The sequence below is a fragment of the Netta rufina genome, assembly GCF_964035555.1.
Source record: "Netta rufina genome assembly, chromosome: 3".
In the NCBI taxonomy this organism is placed as follows: Eukaryota; Metazoa; Chordata; class Aves; order Anseriformes; family Anatidae; genus Netta; species Netta rufina.
The window spans coordinates 105391872-105413090 of NC_140125.1; the positions used below are offsets into that span (position 1 = coordinate 105391872).

General features: G+C 45.5%; 1 protein-coding gene across 1 annotated transcript in view; it reads right to left on the bottom strand.

Annotated features, from left to right (window-relative positions):
• Positions 1–7770, bottom strand: part of MBOAT2 (membrane bound glycerophospholipid O-acyltransferase 2) — a 91768-nt gene extending 83998 nt beyond the window's left edge. Inside the window, exon 1 of the mRNA XM_084284307.1 lies at positions 7643–7770. Coding sequence (XP_084140433.1) covers positions 7643–7714 — 72 coding nt within the window. The 5' untranslated portion in view covers positions 7715–7770. The remainder of the gene's footprint in view (positions 1–7642) is intronic.
• Positions 7771–21219: the final 13449 nt, after the last annotated feature.

Consider the following 21219-nt stretch of genomic DNA (forward strand, 5'->3'; position numbering starts at 1 on the left):
TTTATCACATGCACATCACAACTAACACCAAAATCTCTACTGAGACAGCAACGTGCAAGATATCTAAATGTGTATTTGAATGAGAAGCTTTTAATTGAGTATTAAATACTCAGAGCCTGATTTAAAAAAAAAAAAAGTGACCAGTTTATCAGAACTCACTTTTCTAGCTATTTAAAAAGACAGCAAAAAATTACCATCCATGGGAGTATCCTTTTCAGATATAAGCAGAAGCAGACACATTCCCAGACAGTGCTGTTGTGTTCTGCTATGTGAGAAACTGAAACCTAAATGCAGCTCAAAATAAGCAACACAAACTTACAAAGGAAGACCCTTGTTTATAAAGCCTGCAGAAATCCAGCAACAGCGCTAGGCCCTTACTTAGGAAGGCAAACAAACATTCCCCATCCCCAAAACATAATTCAGCCTCAGTGGTCTCCATTTAAAAAGGCTTCAGTGCTCTCTCCCTTAAATAACCACCATCTACCTCAATAAGTCTACTTCTCCACTGCCATTTCCCTTCTGTTCTTCCCAATTTGGGATCACTTAGAACCACAGAATGGTTTGGGTTGGAAGAGGCCTTAAAGATCATCTAACTCCAACCCCGTGCCATAGGCAGGGACACCTCCCACCAGCTCAGGTTGCCCAAAGCCCCATCCAGCCTGGCCTTGAGCACCTCCAGGGATGGGGCATCCACAGCTTCTCTGGGCAGCCTGTGCCAGGGCCTCACCATCCACATAGTAAAGAATTTCTTCCTTACATCTCATCTAAATCTTCATTTGTGGCAAGTCAGCCACCCCCAATGCCTCCAAGTGCCAAACAGCCCCGTACACTCCTGCAATACACCCTAGAAGCTGCAGAAGCAATGGGCACTACCCAGAGCTGTGATTGCTTCTCAACTTAAGCATTTTAAAAGGAAATGGAATTAAGTAACACCTAATAACTCTTAAGCAATGAGAGTTATGCCTCCACATTGAAATATCTCCTCTAACTTCTTATATTTAACCCCACAACAGGAGGATTAGGAATTTTCTACAGGGGAAGCATCAGCAGTGCAGAATGTAGCCCTGCAGTTATTCAACCCAACAGGCTGCCCACAAGCACCAAAACACCAGCACCTCCGTCTTCAGCTTAAGCCACTTTCAAAGTAAATAGAAACTCTCAAACCCTGGCTAGGGCAGTAAAATTGCACTATTACAGCCAACCCGAAATAGCTCCTTCCCCTTTGGATGCATTATTGCAGAACAGGAGGCAGAGGTACGGATCCCTTGCAAGGAGGGCTGAGCTGCTGGAAACCATTTACAATAAGCAAAGTGTAAGAGCCAGACAGCTCTGCTCACTTCAACGAAAGCTAAAATACAAAAAATATATATATACCAGCTTAAACTATGTTCCAAGGTAAAGAAAGTGAAATATCTGTAACTGAAGAACTGCAACAATGTGCTTTTTAAAATACTGTACTGATGCACACATGAAATAAACAGGCTTTCACCTGGCTACCTGCAGTTCCCCCACCTTCTGAGAGAAAACAAAGCCCCACAGCCTAACCTCCCTTGGCCAAAAGCTTGGGAAATGAGCAAAAAGCTGGGCAGCTGTTTCTCACGGAAAGCCCAGATCACCCAAAACAAGAAAGGTACCGAAGATGTGCCGTAATTAAGGCTGCAAAGCAGAGCTTCATCAGGTCAGAACAGGAGCAGGCAGGCAGGAGTTAAAAATCAACAAACGCTGAGGCTAATGAGCGACCAAGATGACTTGTTTCATCTTTAGCCCTGTTCAGAGCACCCTTTAAATCAGCGCTGTGCCCACCCCAGCCCGCAGAGCAGAACCAGCCCTACAGCTGCAGTGGGATTTACAACAGCACCTCTTCAAAAATAAACACCAAGCCACACAGCAGCAACTGCACTTGCAGTAAAATACATGTAAGTTCCTCTTGTCATCTTCAGAGTGCCTTAATGCTTTTTATCTGTTCGCCTGTTCTCTGGCCACCCCAGCATTTTTTTTCAGCATCCCAGGACTGCAGCGTTCCCGTGGCAATTTCAGAGCAGCACTGTGAAGGCAGAAATGACTTCTACTCAACTCAGGAAGCTTTTTTTTTTTTTTTTAAATACCAGCTAAATGGATTGCCTAAGGAAGGGAAAAACAGTTTGACGAAACAAAGCAGGTGACTCCAGGCTGTTCAGGTAAAGCCAGTTTATTTTAGATGCTTACTGCAGAAACCCTGGGCTGGAATTACGCTCGAGTTTTTCCACTACTTCACAAAAACCGTGAGAAATCCCCACTCTCAACGTGAGCAAGGCAGTACCAACATGAAAACTCACTGCTGCCTCTGTAAAAATTAAAGAATTGAAGTCGACATATGGTTTATGTCTTTGCAACAGTGTTCATCAGCGTGAAACCAGAGCGTGAATCCAGTTAGGAATAAACCTCCTTCCTTGCACCAAGACTTTCCTCCACCCAACAGCTGATCCATCTTCTCCAGCAGCGTATCCAGTGTTTGTCGTCTTTTCTTTTCCAGTTCTGTTGCAGCTCCCGCTCCTTTTTTCAAGGCAGTCACTTCTCCCATTGATTTTCTTCTCTTTTATTCCAACTCCATCCTTCTCCACACCTCTCGCACGACAGAGCAATTCCAACCAGCAACACCCAGCAAGTTAAGTCAACACCTGAGCACTAAATTCCATTAAAGGTGTCACTGCAGAGAGACTGGACCCACGAAATGATGCATTCCCTCCCTTCCACTAGTTCAAGGGAAGTTAAGAAACAGGTAAAAATATCTTCAGTAGCAAGTCTAAAATACCTGAACCATCCATTCCTTGGGCATGTCACGCACAGAAAGGACGTGGGCACCTCCTTTGGCTTCTTTTCACACCCTGCAGCCTGTGTGGATTGTCACAGGAGATCTCGCTTTGCTTCACACCCTTCATTCTTCTGACTGCTGCCAGCAGCAGATAAGGAAAGACCGGCACAAAGTAGGGGCAGAGGTTTTTTGTCCTACCGCTCCCTTATCTGTGGTGTTTGGATTTTACACACCCATCAATACCACTCTTACTCACTTTTATTACTCATAAGTTTCCTGGGTTACATCGGGAGGGGGGAAAAATCAATACGTTGCTTCATATTTCAGAGCTACACACAGAAGCAATGGTAAGGAAGAATAAAACCTGGGGTACTCTTCACTTGGCCTTTTTATTTATTATTAGTGTTGTAATTCTTAATACAAATGAGGTCTAACACAAATTCTGGATGGCTAGACAAACTCTTTAATTTCTCCCCTATATTTGAACAAAAAGGCTTTCATTAGACTAAAGCATTTCAGCCCTCAGGAGGCTACGTTAGGTTGCCTGGGTAGAAAACAAGAGAGACTAAGGCATCACAAATGCTTAAAACTTTGGAAAATAACAAGAGATGTGTGCCCAGATGCTTCCTGCAGGCAAACTTGGTGCATGCTGCTGCTAAGCAAAATGATGCCCCATACCAGCTCCAAGCCTGGTCTTCTACACAAGCTCCAGCTGTGGCTCATCTCCAAAGCATCCAAATAAAGTCAAAAAAAAAATAACAACAGATACATCACACCAAACATATGCATGTATGAAGGGAAAAAAAATAAGATTTTGACTACTCTTGAGGACAAGAAGGAGAAAGGTGAAGGCTCGGCGTGCATCAATACTCACTGCTTGCATGCCAAGCAGTCAGGGCACGTTGAAAGGAACTCAGGCAAACCCTCTGCATGGGGAAACACACGCTGCCAGTGATGCGAAGATGCAGCAGGCTTGCCTGCAATCTCTAAATTAAAAGAATTTATATGGTTCATATAGCTTTTTATGCCTATTCTTTAAAAAGGTCAGTCTAGATTCTGCGAATCTTGGTAGCGCTCATGTAGAAAATTCTATCTATTCTACACAAATAAGCAAATTATTCAAATAAAAGCTAAAATCAGTGTGGGAGGGGAAAACAAGTAGAGAAACAGCAAGGAAATTTGGTGACTTGTGTTGAAAAATGCTGTTTTTCTTTATTTCTTATGTGAGGTGTATAACCACACACAATATTTTATTCGATCCACGTATCTCCACGTAGCTACACCACGACTGCACTCTTCCTTTTCTTATCTAGCAGATGATCACTACAGTTAGCTGATCCAGCTCCCCAGCCCAGAACTCCAAATCTCAAGATCAATCTCTCAGACAACCACACCGACAGCTGAGGCTCACGTATTGTGGTAACCGACCTCCCATCTCCCTGCCAGCTCCTCCTTTATAAGGGTTGGCTGTTTCTATGGCAAATGAACCGCAGGAATATTTCAACTAATTTTTGCCAATTTTCAGACCAAAAAAATTTTGCTCCCTCTGGTGGAAGCAGTGAGAGCAGAGATAATGCTCTGAACTTGACTTACCCCGAGGAGACCCAAAGCCAAGAAGAAAGCTCTGCTCTCCTAGGACCATTCTCATCTCAGCACAGATTTAAATGCCTCCAATTTAATGGCAGAAGAGCTGATACATCTGCAATAGAAGCAATTTGCCAAGATATACTCAGCAAGACGGTGCCAGAAGTAGAAATGAACCACAGCCCAGCACGCTATCCTGTCAAGGCTTCACCTCGGAGAAGGAAGAAAGCAGCAGACACACAGACATGACAGCAACACTAGACAGCCAAGAAAACTAGAAGCACAGGTGAGAAACAAGACAGTAATAAAACACGTACAGTTGTAACCCTGATGCATTACGGAACATAGAATCCCCAGGCAGCCATCCTTTCATGGCAATTCTCACCACACTTCTCTTTATCTGTAAGGGGGAGGAAGGACGTTACTTTTATTCCCTCTCTCCTCCAAGACAGAAGGAGAACAGCGGTGCAATTATGTGCGTTCACTCTTCATTAACTTTAAGGACCCAAGAAGACAGTTGTCATCAACAGGACACTTCCTTTGCTGAGCAGCAAACTTCAGTGCTTCAAGAAGTGAAAAGACAGATCTTACATTAGGCTTTCCACCCCCATGGAGTGCAAAAAACTTTTGCTATGACAAAATACACAAGAAGTAGGCAAGTTTGCCTTCCCAAACCTCCAGACGCTCTTCTAGGTTGTCGTTCATACCAACCATCTTCCCTAGCTACAAAGGACTGCAAGTAATAAGAACAAAATCCTCTTTAATGAAGGAAGCAGCCCATGAAGAATGCATCAGCTTTTCCAAGCAGACATTTCAGTTACCTCAGTGCAAGAGAAGAGCTAAAGGAAGGGTTAACATCGGGGCAAGTTATCAGTAACACGCTGTTGGGGGATACACACAGAAGAGGAAAACGAGTTCTTCTCCATTCCAGTAGCTAACTGGTACTCTGGTACCAAGAGGAAAAGTCGAGGAACAGCAATATTAAAGAAACAAAGCTTTTATCTGGCAACACAGCTGGGCACAGAGGAGATTCTTCTTCTTACAACTACACCAAATGGCTCTGGTGGAGCTGTCACTCTGCATCTTCCACACTGGTCCCTAACTGGCATGTAACCAGGCTTAGGTCCGTGCCCCCAGCTCCACCAAAGGTGAAGTCCAAAAGGAACTGATTCCTCTCGCTCAACCACATGAATTCCGATCTGATTGATTAGACTGAAACTAGAGAGAGAAGCTTCACCTTTCACTGAAGTTTCCACTTACATTCCCTGCCAAAAAGGCGAGCTTCTTGGGCCGTTTGTTTGAATACCCAGGCAGCAGAGAAGCACTGACACACACTATCTGGATTTGGCTCCCAGACTTACACACCTCCGCCCTCGGTAAAACTTTAGGGCAGGATAATTACAGAACCTAACGGCTTAATTGTAGATCACGGCATTTCACATATAATTAGCATCTACTTGTGGTCAAAACCAAAACATACAAGTGGAGAAACAGATCTCACCCATCTCTATCCATCGGTTCCAAGTGCTACTACGGCACATCGCTCTAGAGCCCCCATTTCAAGTACCTGCTTGGATTAGGTAGTAGAACAACCTACTTACTAATCAAAATCCCCTTTTTCATCTTTTATTTCTTTTCTCCTCACACACACAGCTACATTTTCATCCTGGTATGTGTATAGTATCACTGAATGCCACACATAACCCTTGAGCACACACACAGACTATCAGCACTTTCTCTTCTCTGCCCTCATTCTCCCCCACGTTTGATTTGATTACACTGAACACATTTCACATTCTTCCTGTATTACAAGCTTACGATCAAGACAGACTCTTAAGCTGAGAGGTTACAGAAATCTGACTTTGAGTGTTGGGTTTTTCGCTTGTTTGTGATCACTTAAAGGTGCATTCTCCTTAGTGCTGCATAATCCTATAACCCTTCAATTCATGCTTCAGTCACAAGGCTCTTCACACACACCTGGGCCTGCATTTTCTATGGTCCACTGATGTGGAAAAAACAAAACATGTATATTTTTAGCCGCTTATCAGAAAGTCTTTTAAACCCTGTGGTTAGCCACCCTCCATTGTGATTATCCCCCAAAGCTTCAGAGCTTCAAGCACAGCGCTTTACAAAACCATCTTGCCTTTCCAGGGGCATCTGTTGCAACACATTCAATACAGGGAAGTTTTCCAGGCTTTGATAAAAAGTAACTTCATTACCATCAAAATGCCATATCAGCAGGACTTAAAATAAATTGGGTAGAAGCAGCACCACGTCACGAAGCCATTAAATTTATGGCTGCTGTTATGAATAGATAATTACATGACACCAGCATCACGCCACGAAGAGAGGGTCACCTCTTGTTATTTCTTTTACAGTACCCTGAGGAAGTGCCCATTTAATGGCAATCGATGCGTGGCACCTGCCTGGAAGGACTCCACAGGTCGGAGGCACGGAGCCATGTGGCGCCACCGGCCCAGGATTCGGGCAGCACCGCAACTTCTGCACCACATCCACCCCACCAGCCCGGCTCAAATTCACCGGCTTTTGGCAGGTTTCTAGAAGAGATATTTCCGTAGGTGTATTTAACCTCAGGTTGCCTCACCTCCGTTTGAACAAAAGGGAGGAAAACGAGGAAAAGCACGTAGTTTGGGCACTTCCAAAAGTCACTAAACGCGCTCCTCGCTCTGTGTTTGGCATCCCATTGCTTTTTTCCACTCGTTTTACAGAGAGGAACCACCACCTCCCTCTACGTGAGGGCGCCTCCTGACCTGCTCCATTCATTCACACGTTACCACCGATTATTTTTTCCCCCAAGAATTCCCCATGTGAAGTTCCTGGGTGCTGTAAGCAAGGAGCCACTTCCAAACCCCTCACACCTTTATAAGCCCCTATACATCCCCTATAAGCCCCTATAGGGCACCGTTCCCCCCACAACCACCCCACACCACCCCAACCCCCCTCAAAAGCCAAAAAAAAAACCACAAAACCCCCACAAATAAACAAATTTTCATTCCCCAGCCCCACCAAGCACCCCCAGGACCCCTCCTACCACACAATACCCAGCCACCACAGGCTGTGGCTCCCGGAGGGGGGGGCTCACCCCACGCCCCCCACACCCCAAAAAACGACTCTAGGATCCTGGCCGCCCCCTTTCACCCCACAGGAGGCTGATGGGGGGGGTGAGGCGATGAGGGGGCTCCGGGCTCGCTGCGTGCCCCCCCCCAAATGCATCAGCGGATGGCTGGGCGCTCCCCTCAGCCTCACCTGGTCGACGGGCAGGCGCACGGCGTTGCTGAGGGGCTGCAGCAGCGTGGAGCCCGTGGTGCTGGTGGCCATGGTGCGGCGGCGGCGCCCCGCTCCCCCGCGGGCTGAGGCCGGAGGCGGCGCTGCCCTCACCCGCCGCTAACGGCAACAACGGCGGCCGCGGCCCCGCACGGAGCCCTGACAACAAGGGGCCGAGCGCGGCCCCCGCCGCAGACTGACGGCGCCGCCGGCCAATCGCAGCGCGGGGCCGGCGCGGAGTGACGGGAGGGTTGGCCCAATCGCGAGGCGTGCCCGAGGGGTGTGGGAGGGGCCAAGCGGCTGGGCGGGAGGGGGCTGTAGGGAGGGGGGAGATGGAGGCGGGAGGGGCGGTGGTGGGGGTGACGGGGGGGGGGGTGGCTCCGGGGAGGGGGCGGTGGGGACGGGGTTTGGGGATAATGAGGGTGGGTTTGGAGATAATGGGGGTGGGTTTGGGATGGGGGTGGTTTGGGGATGGGGTGGGTGAGGTGAGGGGAAGCGAAGCGCAGGGCGGCCCCGCCTTGGCTGCGGGACGGTGAGGTGGGGCTGCACGCAGGTAGCGCGCAGGGCCGGGGCGGCTGCCTCAGGGCGGCAGGTCTGGGGTGACAGCCCCCGGGGACAGCCCCTGTCCGGCTTCCCGTGTCCAGAGAGGGCTTCAGCTGGGCAGGGACCTCCCGAGGCCCCCGGCCCAGCCCCTGCTCCAGCAGGGCCACCCAGAGCAGGGTGCCCAGCACCACGGCCAGGTGGTGCTGAAGGTCCCCAAGGAGGAGACCCCACCGCCTCGCTGGGCAGCCCACACAGCACAGGAGGGCTCCTGGTGTTCAAATGAAAACTCCTCTGCTCCAGTTTCTGCCCACTGCCTCTTGTCCTGGCACTGGGCACCACTGGGCAGAGCCTGGCTTCATCTTTGAAGCCCCCCTTCAAGTATTTACAGACCCTGATGCCAGACCCCTGAGCCTCCTCTTCTCCAGGCGGGGAGCAGTCTCAGCTCTCTTAGCCTCTCCTCACAGAAGACCTGCTCCAGTTCACAGTATCCTAAAGAGTTCTCAAAAAAATCCAAAAATGGACCTACAACCACCCATTGACTTAAGGAGGGCTGTCTACCATGGCTATAAGCCACAGTTTGTAGTTTATTAAGGGCCTGCTTCTTACATACAGAAACCTGAAACACTACAATCCCCAGTGCCTTTCCAGTAGGTTCAGGCTAGCAGTAGTTTCCCTGCAGAATCACACCAGCAGTAACAAACGTGTGTGTAGCACAGCCCTTCCTCCTGCCCAGTGAATGCTCTATAATGTGAAACAAAGAGAAATCTTCAGTGACTTGATGTGAGGACACGTAGCAACCTCTGCCAGATGATCTCGTGCAGCAGGGTATTTATTAAATGTCTCTGGTTTAGTACCCTGTCCTGCTTTTACATTAGAGTTTTCTGTTGCGTTAGTGTTCACGTTTATTCTTATAAAATCAGCTTTTACCTTTGTTGTTCTAAATGATGTAGAGAAGGAGCTTACAAAGGAACATACTGCCCTTATCTATAACTGCTCAAGAATCCTGAGTCTCCTGAGAGAAAACTGGTTATTCCTTGCACTTTCATTAAACATTCTTTTTTTACAATTATTGTGTATTTTATCTGTAAGCTATGCTATAACCTGTAGTGAGAATTTCATTTTAAGTATGTGAAAGATGAAATGCCTTGTCCCATATCATGCCAACAGCCTGAACCAGTCTGGAATAGCGTCGAGGTGGAGTGATTTGCATACCCATTTAAGTTCACAGTTAATGCTAATTGGTAGTAACTGGAAAATGGAGGTAAGTGTAATTATCTGAAAACATCCGGTGTTTCTCTTACTGAATTGAAGACCACACTCTGCACTTATGTTTTAGCTTCTGGTACGGTCTTTTGTCTGCATTTAAAGAGACTGGTTAATAGGTACAAATAAGTGGTTTTAATTAGATTTCTTCACTGCGTGACAGGCAATTACAATTGTGGTAGCATCTTCAGCTTTGGAAGAAATTGCATGTTTTTGTAGTAAAGGAAAGAGAGCTGCTTTCAGAAAGAGAAAAAAAAATAATAACCTCCACCTTTTCCCAATTAATTCTGAATCAGTTCATTAAATCTGAGCCTGCAAATGTATATACATGTGAGTAACTTTAGGGGAGTGCAGTACCACTAGACTCAGTCTGCATTAGCCTATACATATGAATATATGCATATAAAGACTAAGCTCATTGTACCTGCTTTAATAAGTAGACATATACCTACGCACAAATCTTTGGAAATCTTAACCTAAACATTCTCACATGAAACTGCAGAAGGGCTGCTTTAGAGAAGGCTGATAGCTAATTCTGAATCATAGTCTAGTCACAAGGAACGATTCTGGTGCATCTATATAAATCCATGGAGGTGGTGTTACTGAGAGTTTCATGAAATATTCCCAGCAAGTAATTGACCTACTGAATGAAAATCTTGGTTTCAATTAACAAATTGTCTGAAAACAAGCTCGTGGTATCACAGCATAAAATATCAGTTGGTTTTAAAACATAACCCTTATTTTTCTGTTAATTTTCACTCTTTTTTCAATGTACGTGTTCTTGCAGTGCTGAGAAAATACAAAAATACGCTCCCTCATATGACACCCAGGATCTTAGGAGTTCATACTTGAAAGATATGATATCTATACTGTAAACCACATTATCGTTACAAACAGTTTGCAGCTAAGGCTTTAAGTTACATGATTTCATCTGTCACAAGTTTCCACTGGAGAATGCAATGTTTTGGGAAGATGCTCTTCTGCTGTTATTTAGGAAGTTGTGTGTTGGGGAAGACAATGTCGGAAAAATTCATCTTGAAAACAGTCAGAAAATAACAGTCCCTTTGTACTGACATGGCAGATACGTTAGGTGCAAGAACAAAAAGGATCCTGCCCCAAAGAGCTCAAAATCTTAGTTTGCAATCAAAAATGAAGTATGCAAATGTCACTTGAAAAGAAAGCAACAGGAAAATAAGCAACTTTTGCAGTAGAAAATGTAGCCTGTCTTTGATATTGGCTGTAAATTGTATGATGAGGACTTTCACAGGCATTGCAGTAAAACTAGGTCTCTTGCTGCTTTATTTTTTCTTAAAAAAAAATCATTACGTATGTTTTCATAAGTTTTCAGAGAATTTCCTCCCTCTGCAAAAACATTGTGTTGCCTGTGGGAAGATGAAGCATTGGCTGGAGAAAGGTGGCATCCCACATCGCACTGACATGATGACAGTGCGATTAGTCCCAAAAGTTAAATACAAGAATTTTTTTGTATGATTCCATGAAAAAGAAGGTTAGAGAGTGAGGTGAAGAAGCTAATGTACCCAGACTAGTGAACCTATAAAACTTGGTCATCGTATAAGTGGAACGGTTTTACTTAATTTCATACTGTTAGAAATATTTGCATGTAATGAGCAAGAACTTCCATAAGGAAATTCCAGCAAAAGCTGTCAGTCAAAGTGCAGGAGGGGATGTGTTGATTTAAATAATCCCTGGAGAGTGTCTTGGCATAGCATGAACTACTTTTGATGTTCTGCGATTAAGTTTTTATGGTTCCATAAGCGCTCACAGTTCTTGTTTAACAATGAGCACAAAGGCATCTCTCAGCCCTAGAGAGGTTACTTGATCTCTCAGAACAGTGTAACGCTGAGGTAGCAAACACTTCCTATAACCTTTGTTTCATTGAATGACCATTGAAGAGAGTCAGTTGTTTACAGTACTAATCCTACCAGATGACACTAACCCACGAAGAACAAACAGAGAAGGTCTGTGGCAGAGGATAGGAAATGGCAATGGGGTAATGTTATTAGATGCTCCTCGTAGTATACAGTATTTATTTTTTTTTACATTTTTTTAGCATTAGTTATATCAAGTTGATCACTTTTCCACAGTAAAGTCTTATTTTACCTTGACCTACCTGGCTTTGCTTAGCCTAAAATATTTGAGACTTAACTCCAAAGAGAAAAATATTCCTGCTAAAGCTGATGCCTATCAAACTGAATTACTCTTCATAAAAATTTTCCTATTGAAATTTTGCCATTTGTATCTTTGTCTCACCTTCCCTCCAAATCAGTCTTTCGCCATCTCCTCAAATATTCCAAATGTACTATAAGCTTCACATGCATTGGCTGTTTGCTAATCTAATATAACCTTTAATTAGTCAGTTCTGCTATGAAGTCGGTTTCTCCTACAAAAACAGTCTGAGGGAGTTGGGATTGTTCAACATAAAGAAGGCCCCCAGGAGACCTTAGGCCTTCCAGTGCCTAAAGGGGGCCTACAGGAAAGCTGGGGAGGGACTAATTGTGAGGGAGTGTCGGGATAGGACACAGGGGGTAATGGCTTTAAACTAAAAAAAGAATAGATTTAGATTAGATATAAGGAAGAAATCCTTCACTACAAGAGCAGTGAGGCCCTGGCACAGGCTGCCCAGAGAAGCTGTGGATGCCCCATCCCTGGAGGTGTTCAAGGCCAGGTTGGATGGGGCTTTGGGCTACCTGAGGTAGTGGGAGGTGACCCTGTAAGTACCTTTCTACAGTCAGTAGCTCAAATCTACCTTTCACTTTTTTTAGCAGAACACTTTGGCTTTAGAATTCTGACTTGCACTTGTGTTTCACTCCTACAGCTGTTCAGAAAGCAAACAAGCTTCTCAGCTTTTAAGGTAGCAATCAGTTTCTATCATAAAACAGATTTGGGCCAACTTTCTTTCATCTAAGTACTTAAATTCTGTGGTGGGAAAATGCATTGGTGTCACTTGTGAACATAAACTCCTGTGCCACTCAGACCATTTTATGTTTCAATTATACAGTGTCTGTTAACAAAATCAAGCAGAGCTTGTAAAGGCAGACAAGGAAAAGCTCACTTTCCTTTTCAACTGCTGCAAATATCAGCTCTCTGGTGCAGATCTTAGAAATGATAATTTTCTCACTAAAGGAACTTCATGCTTGCATGACAAGGACAAAACAACTGACTTCAGCAACAAGGAGTTGCTCTTAGGAATGGGTCGCCTTTTCAAAGCAAACTCTACTCGTAAAATAGCTTATGGGAAAGCGATACAGACTACACAGTATTTCAAAATGTAATAACTTAAGTGCCATGTGTAAATGGGGTATTGTTGTCACTTTGGTGATTGAAAAGTTTGGGGAGTAAAGGTCCTTTTTCAGAACAGAACTAAAAGCAATGAGCTTCAAAGCTGAATTACAAGTTCAAGAGCAGTCATGCTGGGCTTTGTTAGGTATGAACCAGACTATGAGACATAAGGTAGATGGGAGAGGCTGGTGGTAACCTGGAGAGGAATCTACTTGTCAGTCCATAAAACTATAGTAAAGAACTGACAAGTCTACATATTTAATGGCCTTAACTACAAAAAAAAAACACAAACAAACACAAAGCAAACATTCATATTAAATGCATACAAATGAATGTACCGTTGATAAATTGCTTAGTTTACTTTCCTGTTACATTGCAACATCAAGCCATGGAAATAACTGCTTTTAACAGGTTTCTCAGGTTTCTGGGCTGTCTTTGTATTGTGTCTCCTTTGCTGAAAGGCGAGACCTGACTTTTCTTCATATCTGATGTTACAGCTTCTCAAAGTGATCCTTGCCATTTCGCGAGTTCAGTTCCCAGGGTTACTCCCACTAGCCCTAGGTGAGTGCAACAAGATAGGACTAAGCCTCTTCTTTATATGGATTAATTGTTTCTGAAAGAATAATGCACTTTCTTCTTGCCAGGGTTGCTTAAGAGTTGCTTTTAATGCCAAGATAAGCTTAGAGAGTAAAGTAAGTTTTTTCTGAGAGCAAAGGTTGAAGTGTAGGAGAGGGTGCAAAATATATAATAAAAATGCAATTTAAAATTCTGCTTACCAAATAATTTTTCCTTTCAGTTGCTTCATGCCAACAGTTAAGAGAGAGAAAGGGAGAGCTGTGGGACTTCAGTAAGGCTTTTGACACCATTTTCCACAGCATTCTCCTCAAGAAACTGGCTGCTCTTGGCTTGGACTGGCGCACGCTTCATTGGGTTAGAAACTGGCTGGATAGCCGGGCCCAAGGAGTTGTGGTGAATGGAGTCAAATCCAGTTGGAGGCCAGTCACTAGTGGCATTCCCCAGGGCTCGGTACTGGGGCCAGTCCTCTTTAATATCTTCATCGATGATCTGGACGAGGGCATCGAGTGCACCCTCAGTAAGTTCGCAGATGACACCAAGTTAGGTGCGTGTGTTGATCTGCTCGAGGGCAGGAAGGCTCTGCAGGAGGATCTGGATAGGCTGCACCGATGGGCTGAGGTCAACTGCATGAAGTTCAACAAGGCCAAGTGCCGGGTCCTGCACCTGGGGCGCAATAACCCCAAGCAGAGCTACAGGCTGGGAGATGAGTGGTTGGAGAGCTGCCAGGCAGAGAAGGACCTGGGAGTGATGGTGGATAGTCAGCTGAATATGAGCCAGCAGTGTGCTCAGGTGGCCAAGAAGGCCAACAGCATCCTGGCTTGCATAAGAAAGGGTGGCCAGCAGGGCTAGGGAAGAGATTGTCCCCCTGTACTCAGCTCTGGTGAGGCCGCACCTCGAGTACTGTGTTCAGTTTTGGGCCCCTCGCTACAAGAAGGACATTGAGGTGCTTGAGCAAGTCCAGAGAAGGGCGATGAAGCTTGTGAGGGGCCTGGAGAACAAGTCCTACGAGGAGCGGCTGAGGGAGCTGGGCTTGTTCAGCCTGGAGAAGAAGAGGCTCAGAGGTGACCTTATCGCTCTCTACAGGTACCTCAAAGGAGGCTGTAGCAAGGTGGGGGTTGGCCTGTTCTCCCACGTGCCTGGTGACAGGACGAGGGGGAATGGGCTTAAGTTGAGCCAGGGGAGTTTTAGGTTGGATGTTAGGAAAAACGTCTTTACTGAAAGGGTTGTGAGGCACTGGAATGGGCTACCCAGGGAAATGATTGAGTAACCATCCCTGAAGGTCTTTAAAAGACGTTTAGATGTAGAGCTTAGGGATATGGTTTAGTGGAGGACTTGTTAGTGTTAGGTCAGAGGTTGGACTAGGTGATCTTGGAGGTCTCTTCCAACCTAGATGATTCTGTGATTCTATGTTATGTTATTTACTTTTTCTGTCCCCCAGGACTGGCTTGCCCTGAATAGCTTTCTGAGTCCTTACGGCCATTGCTACTTAGCTCAGGATGGTTCTCTGTGTTCTTAAGTGTTCATGTGTAATCCTTATTCTGCTGCTGTTCTCCTAGAGGGCTTTCTTAAGTTAGTCCTTGTGTTTTCTTTTGAGCTTAAGTTACTCTGTTATTTTTGGAAGATTTTGTAACTTTTTGTCGTAAGACTTCTTGAGAGTCCACGCATCTTACTAGTTTTATTGTCTGCCATTCATTTTAAAATCTGTATAAAACTGCACCTACCGACACTAGAAAGGGTGGGTTCAGTCCTATGACACTTCATTTCCACTCCTGTCATCATTCCCACTGTCTCCTCCACACAGAGTTTTGAAGCTCCTGCTCTTAAAATTCCTCCCTTGCTACTTCTGGCTCTGGCAGTCAGCACAGCTCAAGGTACCTCCTCTTTGCCAGCCAGTGAGTCATGTCAGGCTGCACAGTGGACAAAACTGATGGAGTGAGCAGAAATAGGGTGTCAGCTGGTGAATGGAAAGGAGGTACTAGGGATGGGATGCCACAGCCTGGAACAGCCCAATGCAATTAAATTTGTCACTGAGTCAGAGCCTGAATGTTTCTGCGTTTGTTCCAGGACCCACCTGCTTCCCCAGTTCTTTTCTCCAGCTTTATATGACAAGCAAGAAGCTGTTGCCATATGTCCTAGCAGGGAAGCCTTCCCTTTGCAGAGCAGCAGGGTAAGGGAATCTTGCTCAGCTTGGAGACCTGAGAAGAAATGGTCCTGGAGCCTTGCACCAGCCAGCCACTGAGCATAAAAATACTTCATTGCAATTTGATTTTGTTAGTTGTGTCTCAATGTCCCATCTGTTAAATGGCCCTCTGTAAGCATATGGGCCTTGTCCAAACACAAATTTGTGAGATGTAGTTATAATAATGTAGTCCTCCCCACAAAACACACAAAGCTTTAATGAATAACATTCTGGGCACTGCAGCCAAAGATGCACGCTAGTATTCAGGTTTCTGAGTGCTACTTCAAGTCGTGTATGAGCTCGGGTGTATGTTCCATTTATACATGCAGTGCTATTTGCATCAGTAAATTCATGAGGTTGTTGGACCACCCTGTCAGTCAAACAGCAGCCTCACCAAAATTGCAGTGCACAAACCTGAAATGCTCTAGGATATAATATCTACGTATTGATTGATTTATTTATTTACCTTGCAGAAAACCTGTCCAGTAGACTGAAGAAGGATTTTAGTGAATTGAGCATACTAATCATACTAATCCATACATAAAAAATCAAATGTTCTTCCTCGACAGTTAAATTATTATTACATTAAATATATTTTATACATTTAATACATATCATGCACAATGGTTCATTCTTTTGGTGCCCTAGACTGTATGAGAGCAGAGCTTGGTTACTATGTCCTTCATAATTTCCAAAATTGATATTTGTGGTGACAGTAAAATTAACCTGTTCCTAAAATATACTGTGCTTGTGGAGAATATTTGAAATAGGGCTGTGAAAGTTTAAACAGCCTGAACTGGCTTAATTTGGTAGCCACTTCATCATTTCTGTGAAAAGTAAGATATCTGTGTGTAACAAAAACAGTTCATAACACCAGCTTGCTCTGCTCTCTTATGGAGATGAAAATAGTCCAACTTCATGTCTCAACATTTTGTCTACACAGCATTCATGTAGGGAGCAAATCTGTCTGATACCTTGCTGCTTGTTTTACTTCCTTCTGCTCTTAGTTTTGATATTTTTATTGAACTTTCTGACAGCATTTCCTTTTAATAAGGGGTTGTGAGTACTAAAGATTTCATAGGAACACTGGCTGTATCTCCTTTTCTTGTTTAAATATGAAGTACAATTACTACAAAATTGAGAGAACAATGAAGAGCTTGACTGTTCTTAGTTCCCATTTCAAAGTACCATGCTATAATGAAATCCTGTGAGAAAATGTAGAACAGGCAATAAATTCCAAAATACAGAGTTATTCTGTGAAAGTCACTGCCAGAAAATAACAGCCATTTTAAGGGCATTTTAAGTATCATCAACAGTCAATATCATTTACAATTACAAGGGATATAAATCTTTAAGCTCTGGGTTTCTAGTTATCAAGCTAAGCAACTGATATCTATTATGTGGAATAAATGTGTGTGTTATTGTACAGTTCACTTTTCCAAGTTTTTTGCACTTCTTTTGAAATATTTAGCTACCATCAGAGAGGATGCTAGACCACTGATCTGATTCCCTAGCACTGTGAAGGTGTTCCACTTCTTCCTAACTGTACCCATTTCTATTAGAGAGTTATTGTGTCACGGTGGAGAAATACTAACTTAGGGATCCTGCAGTATATGGCATTACAGGGGACCGCTGAAGCAGACTAGAGCACTGTTCCTGTAATGCTGCAGTCAGGCTAATGCTGTGAATCGTATGATTGATGTCCTAGGGGCTGCACTCCCTGCTGGTTTAAACAGGAAGCTCTTCTCGTATCATTTCAGTTCAGCAAACAAGGCCACTTCCTTAACAATACAATAACAGGAATTTGATCAGAAACTTCAAAATTCAGTTCTCGAAGGCATGAAGCTGATTGCTTTCATTCTTGCATTATCTGCAGTTATTAGGCATAAAAGTTGTGCTTCTTGTTTAAAAAAAAACAGGTTTTCCTCGTATTCTTTTCACAAGGAGAAATCTGGCTTTTTTATGATTGCTAAAATATCATCCCCTTTTTGCTAGAGATTTCTCATTCTTCTTTATTCCCTTCAACTAGATTTACATTGCCAATATCACATTGTGATTCGGCAGGAAAATGCACTCAGCTACTTCTAAGTACTTTTCTTCTTTTAATGTCCCTATGTGGTTCACCACTGGGAGCAGTAGTTTTAGGCAGTAGTTTTAGGCACACATTGTTCAGGTGCTGGTTGCTCAAGAGGTAAGCCTCTTCCACTGCCTGTATTCATTTGCTGCTTCTATTCAGATATGAGAAATATTACAGCTAAATAAAACAGAATTATTTATATTGCAGAACTAAATTATCTGCCTTGGTTTTTTTGCTGGTAAGATTTGCTTTCAGGGCCACGGAGGTCAGTGAAAAAGACCAGAGCTCTGAAGACTTAACCTCAGCAGAGGCAAATCGGGTTAGAAAATGTAGAAACAAATAAAACATACACAGGTCCATAGGATCTGGTGGGATTCATCCATGAGTGCAGGGCTGCTCTCGATGATATATGAAAGGTCATAGCAGTCAGAGGAGGTTCCTGGGGACTGTAAGAAAGCAAATGTCATGCCTGTTTTCAAGAAGGGCAGGAAGAAGAATCCAGGGGACTATAATCCTGTCAACCTTACCTCAGTCTCTGGGATGGTGATAGAGCACCATCCCTCCTGGAAAATATTTTCAAGCATACAGACAAGATGGTTGGGAGTTATCAACGTGGATTTAAGCAGAGGAAATTGTGCCTGAACAATCTGGCTTTGCAGGCAAGGGGAGAGTGATGGATGTCGCTTATCCCTATTTTAGCAAGGCTTTTGACATCATCTCCCATAACATCTGCATAGACAAACAAGTGAAGTAAAGACTGGATAAATGAAGGTGGACTGAAACCTGGCTGTACTTTTGGGCTCAAAGGGTTGTGATCAGTGGTACAAAGTCCAGCTGGAGACCAGGCCCTTGTGCAGTACCACAGGGGTTGATGCAGGGCCCAGTACTTGTTCAACTTCTTCATTAAGAACCAGGTGATGGGACAGAGTGCACCCTCAGCACGTTGACAGATGATACAAAGCTGGGAGGAGTGGTTGATAAACCAGGTGGGTGTGCTGCCTTTCAGAGGGACATTGACAGACAGGAACCTCACAAAGTTCAACAAAGGGAAATCTGAGTCCTGCACCTGGGGAGGAACAACCCCACGCATACATGTAGTACACGTTGAAGGCTGACTGGCTGCAGAACAGCTTTTCAGAGAAGGATCTAGGGTTCCTGGTGGACAAAAAATTTACCATGAACCAGCAATGTGAACTAACAGCAAGGAACGCCAACAGCATCCTAAACGTTGCCAGCAGGTCAAGGGTTGGGAATGGTCTTTTCTAGTGAGTGCTGTGTCAAGTTTTGGGCTCCCCAGCACAAGAGAGGCATGCACATAGTAGAACAAGTTCAGTGAAAGATCACAAGGGTATTTAAGAGAATGTGTCATAGAAGGAGAGGCTGGGAGAGCAGGAAATGTTTAGCTCAAAGGAGGGAAGGCTTGTGCAAATCTTATCCATGTGTGGAAATATCAGAAGTAAAGGACAACAGAATCACAGAATCATCTAGGTTGGAAGAGACCTCCAAGATCACCGAGTCCAACCTCTGACCCCATCTGGATCCCATCTGGCCCCATCGACTTTTCAGACAGGACCTTCTGTGAAGCTGTTTTATTCGCGATTGCAATGTTGAGTGTCCTGCATGCAGGAGCACCCAGCAAAAGTCTGTCATAACCTTGTGTTCCCTATGCACGGGACCTCCCGCAATTATTTTTCAACAGTCTTGGGCATCTGGAGAGGTTCCAGTCTACTGGAAGCTGGCAAATGTTGTGCCAGTTTTCTAGGAGGGCAAGAACGAAGACCCTGGCAACTACAGGCCTGTCAGTCTCACCTCAGTGCCTGGTCAAATTATGGAGAACATTATCCTGGGAGTTATATGGTGCACAGCTGGGGGACAGTGCAGTCATAGGTCCCAACCAACATGGGTTCAGGGTGGGTCCTGTTTAACAAACTTGGTTTCGTTTTTTTGATAAGATCACCCATCCAGTCCATCAAGAGAAGTCAAGGGATTGTCCCACGCTGCTCTGTGCTGTGCGGCCTCACCTCGAGCACTGTGTGCAGTTCTGGGCACCACAGCACAGAAAGGACATGAAACTGTTGGAGAGTGTCCAGAGGAGGGCTACAGGATGGTGAAGGGCCCAGAGGGGAAGACGTATGAGGGCACTGGGCCTGTTCAGCCTTGGGAAGACGAGGCTGAGGGGGGGCCTCATCGCGACCTACAGCTTCCTCATGACGGGGAGCGGAGGGGCAGATCTATTCTCTTTAGTGAGATCTCTTCTCTTTAGTGACCACTGACAGGACCAAAGGAATGGGGTCAAGCTGAGGCAGGGAAGGTTCAGGCTGGACATCAGGAAGAAGTTCATCACCGAGAGGGTGGTCACACACTGGGACAGGAGTTTAAGAAGCGTTTGGACTGTGATGGGAGCCGTTGGGTCTCCTCGTGTCGCACAAATCCCCCATTCAGACTCCATACAGCACACCGGCAACACGCGGCACTGAGGAGGGTGCTGAGCTCTTCTCCTTGCCCTGCTAGAGGAGCCAGGACAGGCAGCAGAACTGTAGCTCCAGAAGGAGTGCAATTGGAGCCCACGGGATCAGCTCCTCAACTAAATACTCCCCGGGGCTGTGGCATTTCCTGACCCGGTGTGGTACAGACACTCACAGACAAAGCGTTTGTTCAAATAATATATATTACAATAAATAATAAACAATATATAAACAATATAATAAAAATTGCAATATATATTGCAATTTTTGCAGAGCTCAGAGCTCCTGGAGTGAGTGGACACTCCCCAGGAGCCCAGATGGTCACTGTCCAGGTGGAAAGAGGAGTCTCTGCTTCAAGCTTCCCTGCAGCAGTGTCTTCAGCTGCACGGGGTGTGCCTCCCCCAGGGGTGGTTTTGCTGCAGAGATGCCGACTTTCTGTGGGCCCTGAATTAAGCCCAGGAAAGTCAACGCGAAGAAAATTTCCAAAACCATGGTCTGCAAGAATTGAGAGAGAAGGGGGTCAGCTGGGTGGGAGTTGGCTGGCGGCTGAGGGAGGCAGGGCAGGAGCCGCAGACCCCCGGGGTCGGGTAGGAGAGGGGGTGAGGGAGCTGGAAGGCAGCAGGGACTGCGGCCAGAGCTGGTGGTGACAGCCATGAGCCCTGCCCTGAATGGCTGGGCCCTCGCTGCAGGCTTAACAGCCCTCGGGGGGGCTGGTGTTTGTGCCCCAGCCCTGGCCCAGCCCAGCCTTCCCCCCGCTGCTTCACTCACCTTGCCAATGGCTCAGGACAAAGTGAAGCAGCGCTGCCCATGGCTGCCTTAAAAGCAGTCCCCCCATTGTGACATGTCCTCTGTGCTGGCACCCGTGCCCTCACCCCGCCACAGCCCCCCACAACCCTGGCATTGCCCGAGTGCCGGAGCCCCTCGGGCTCCCCTTGCATGGCCTGTAGGAGCCCCCAGGGCTGTCTGCAGAGAGAAATTTGGGTGATGGAGCCTGTGGACGCTGTGCTCCTTGTGTGCCACAATGGCACAGTGCTTCGGAGGAGACAGTTCTGGACGGGGACAAGGCTGTGCGGGAGGGTAGGTGCTGCCGGCAGCTCGTTCCTGCCATGCCTGTGAGGAAAAATGTCAATAATTTTTACAGAATCACAGAATCATC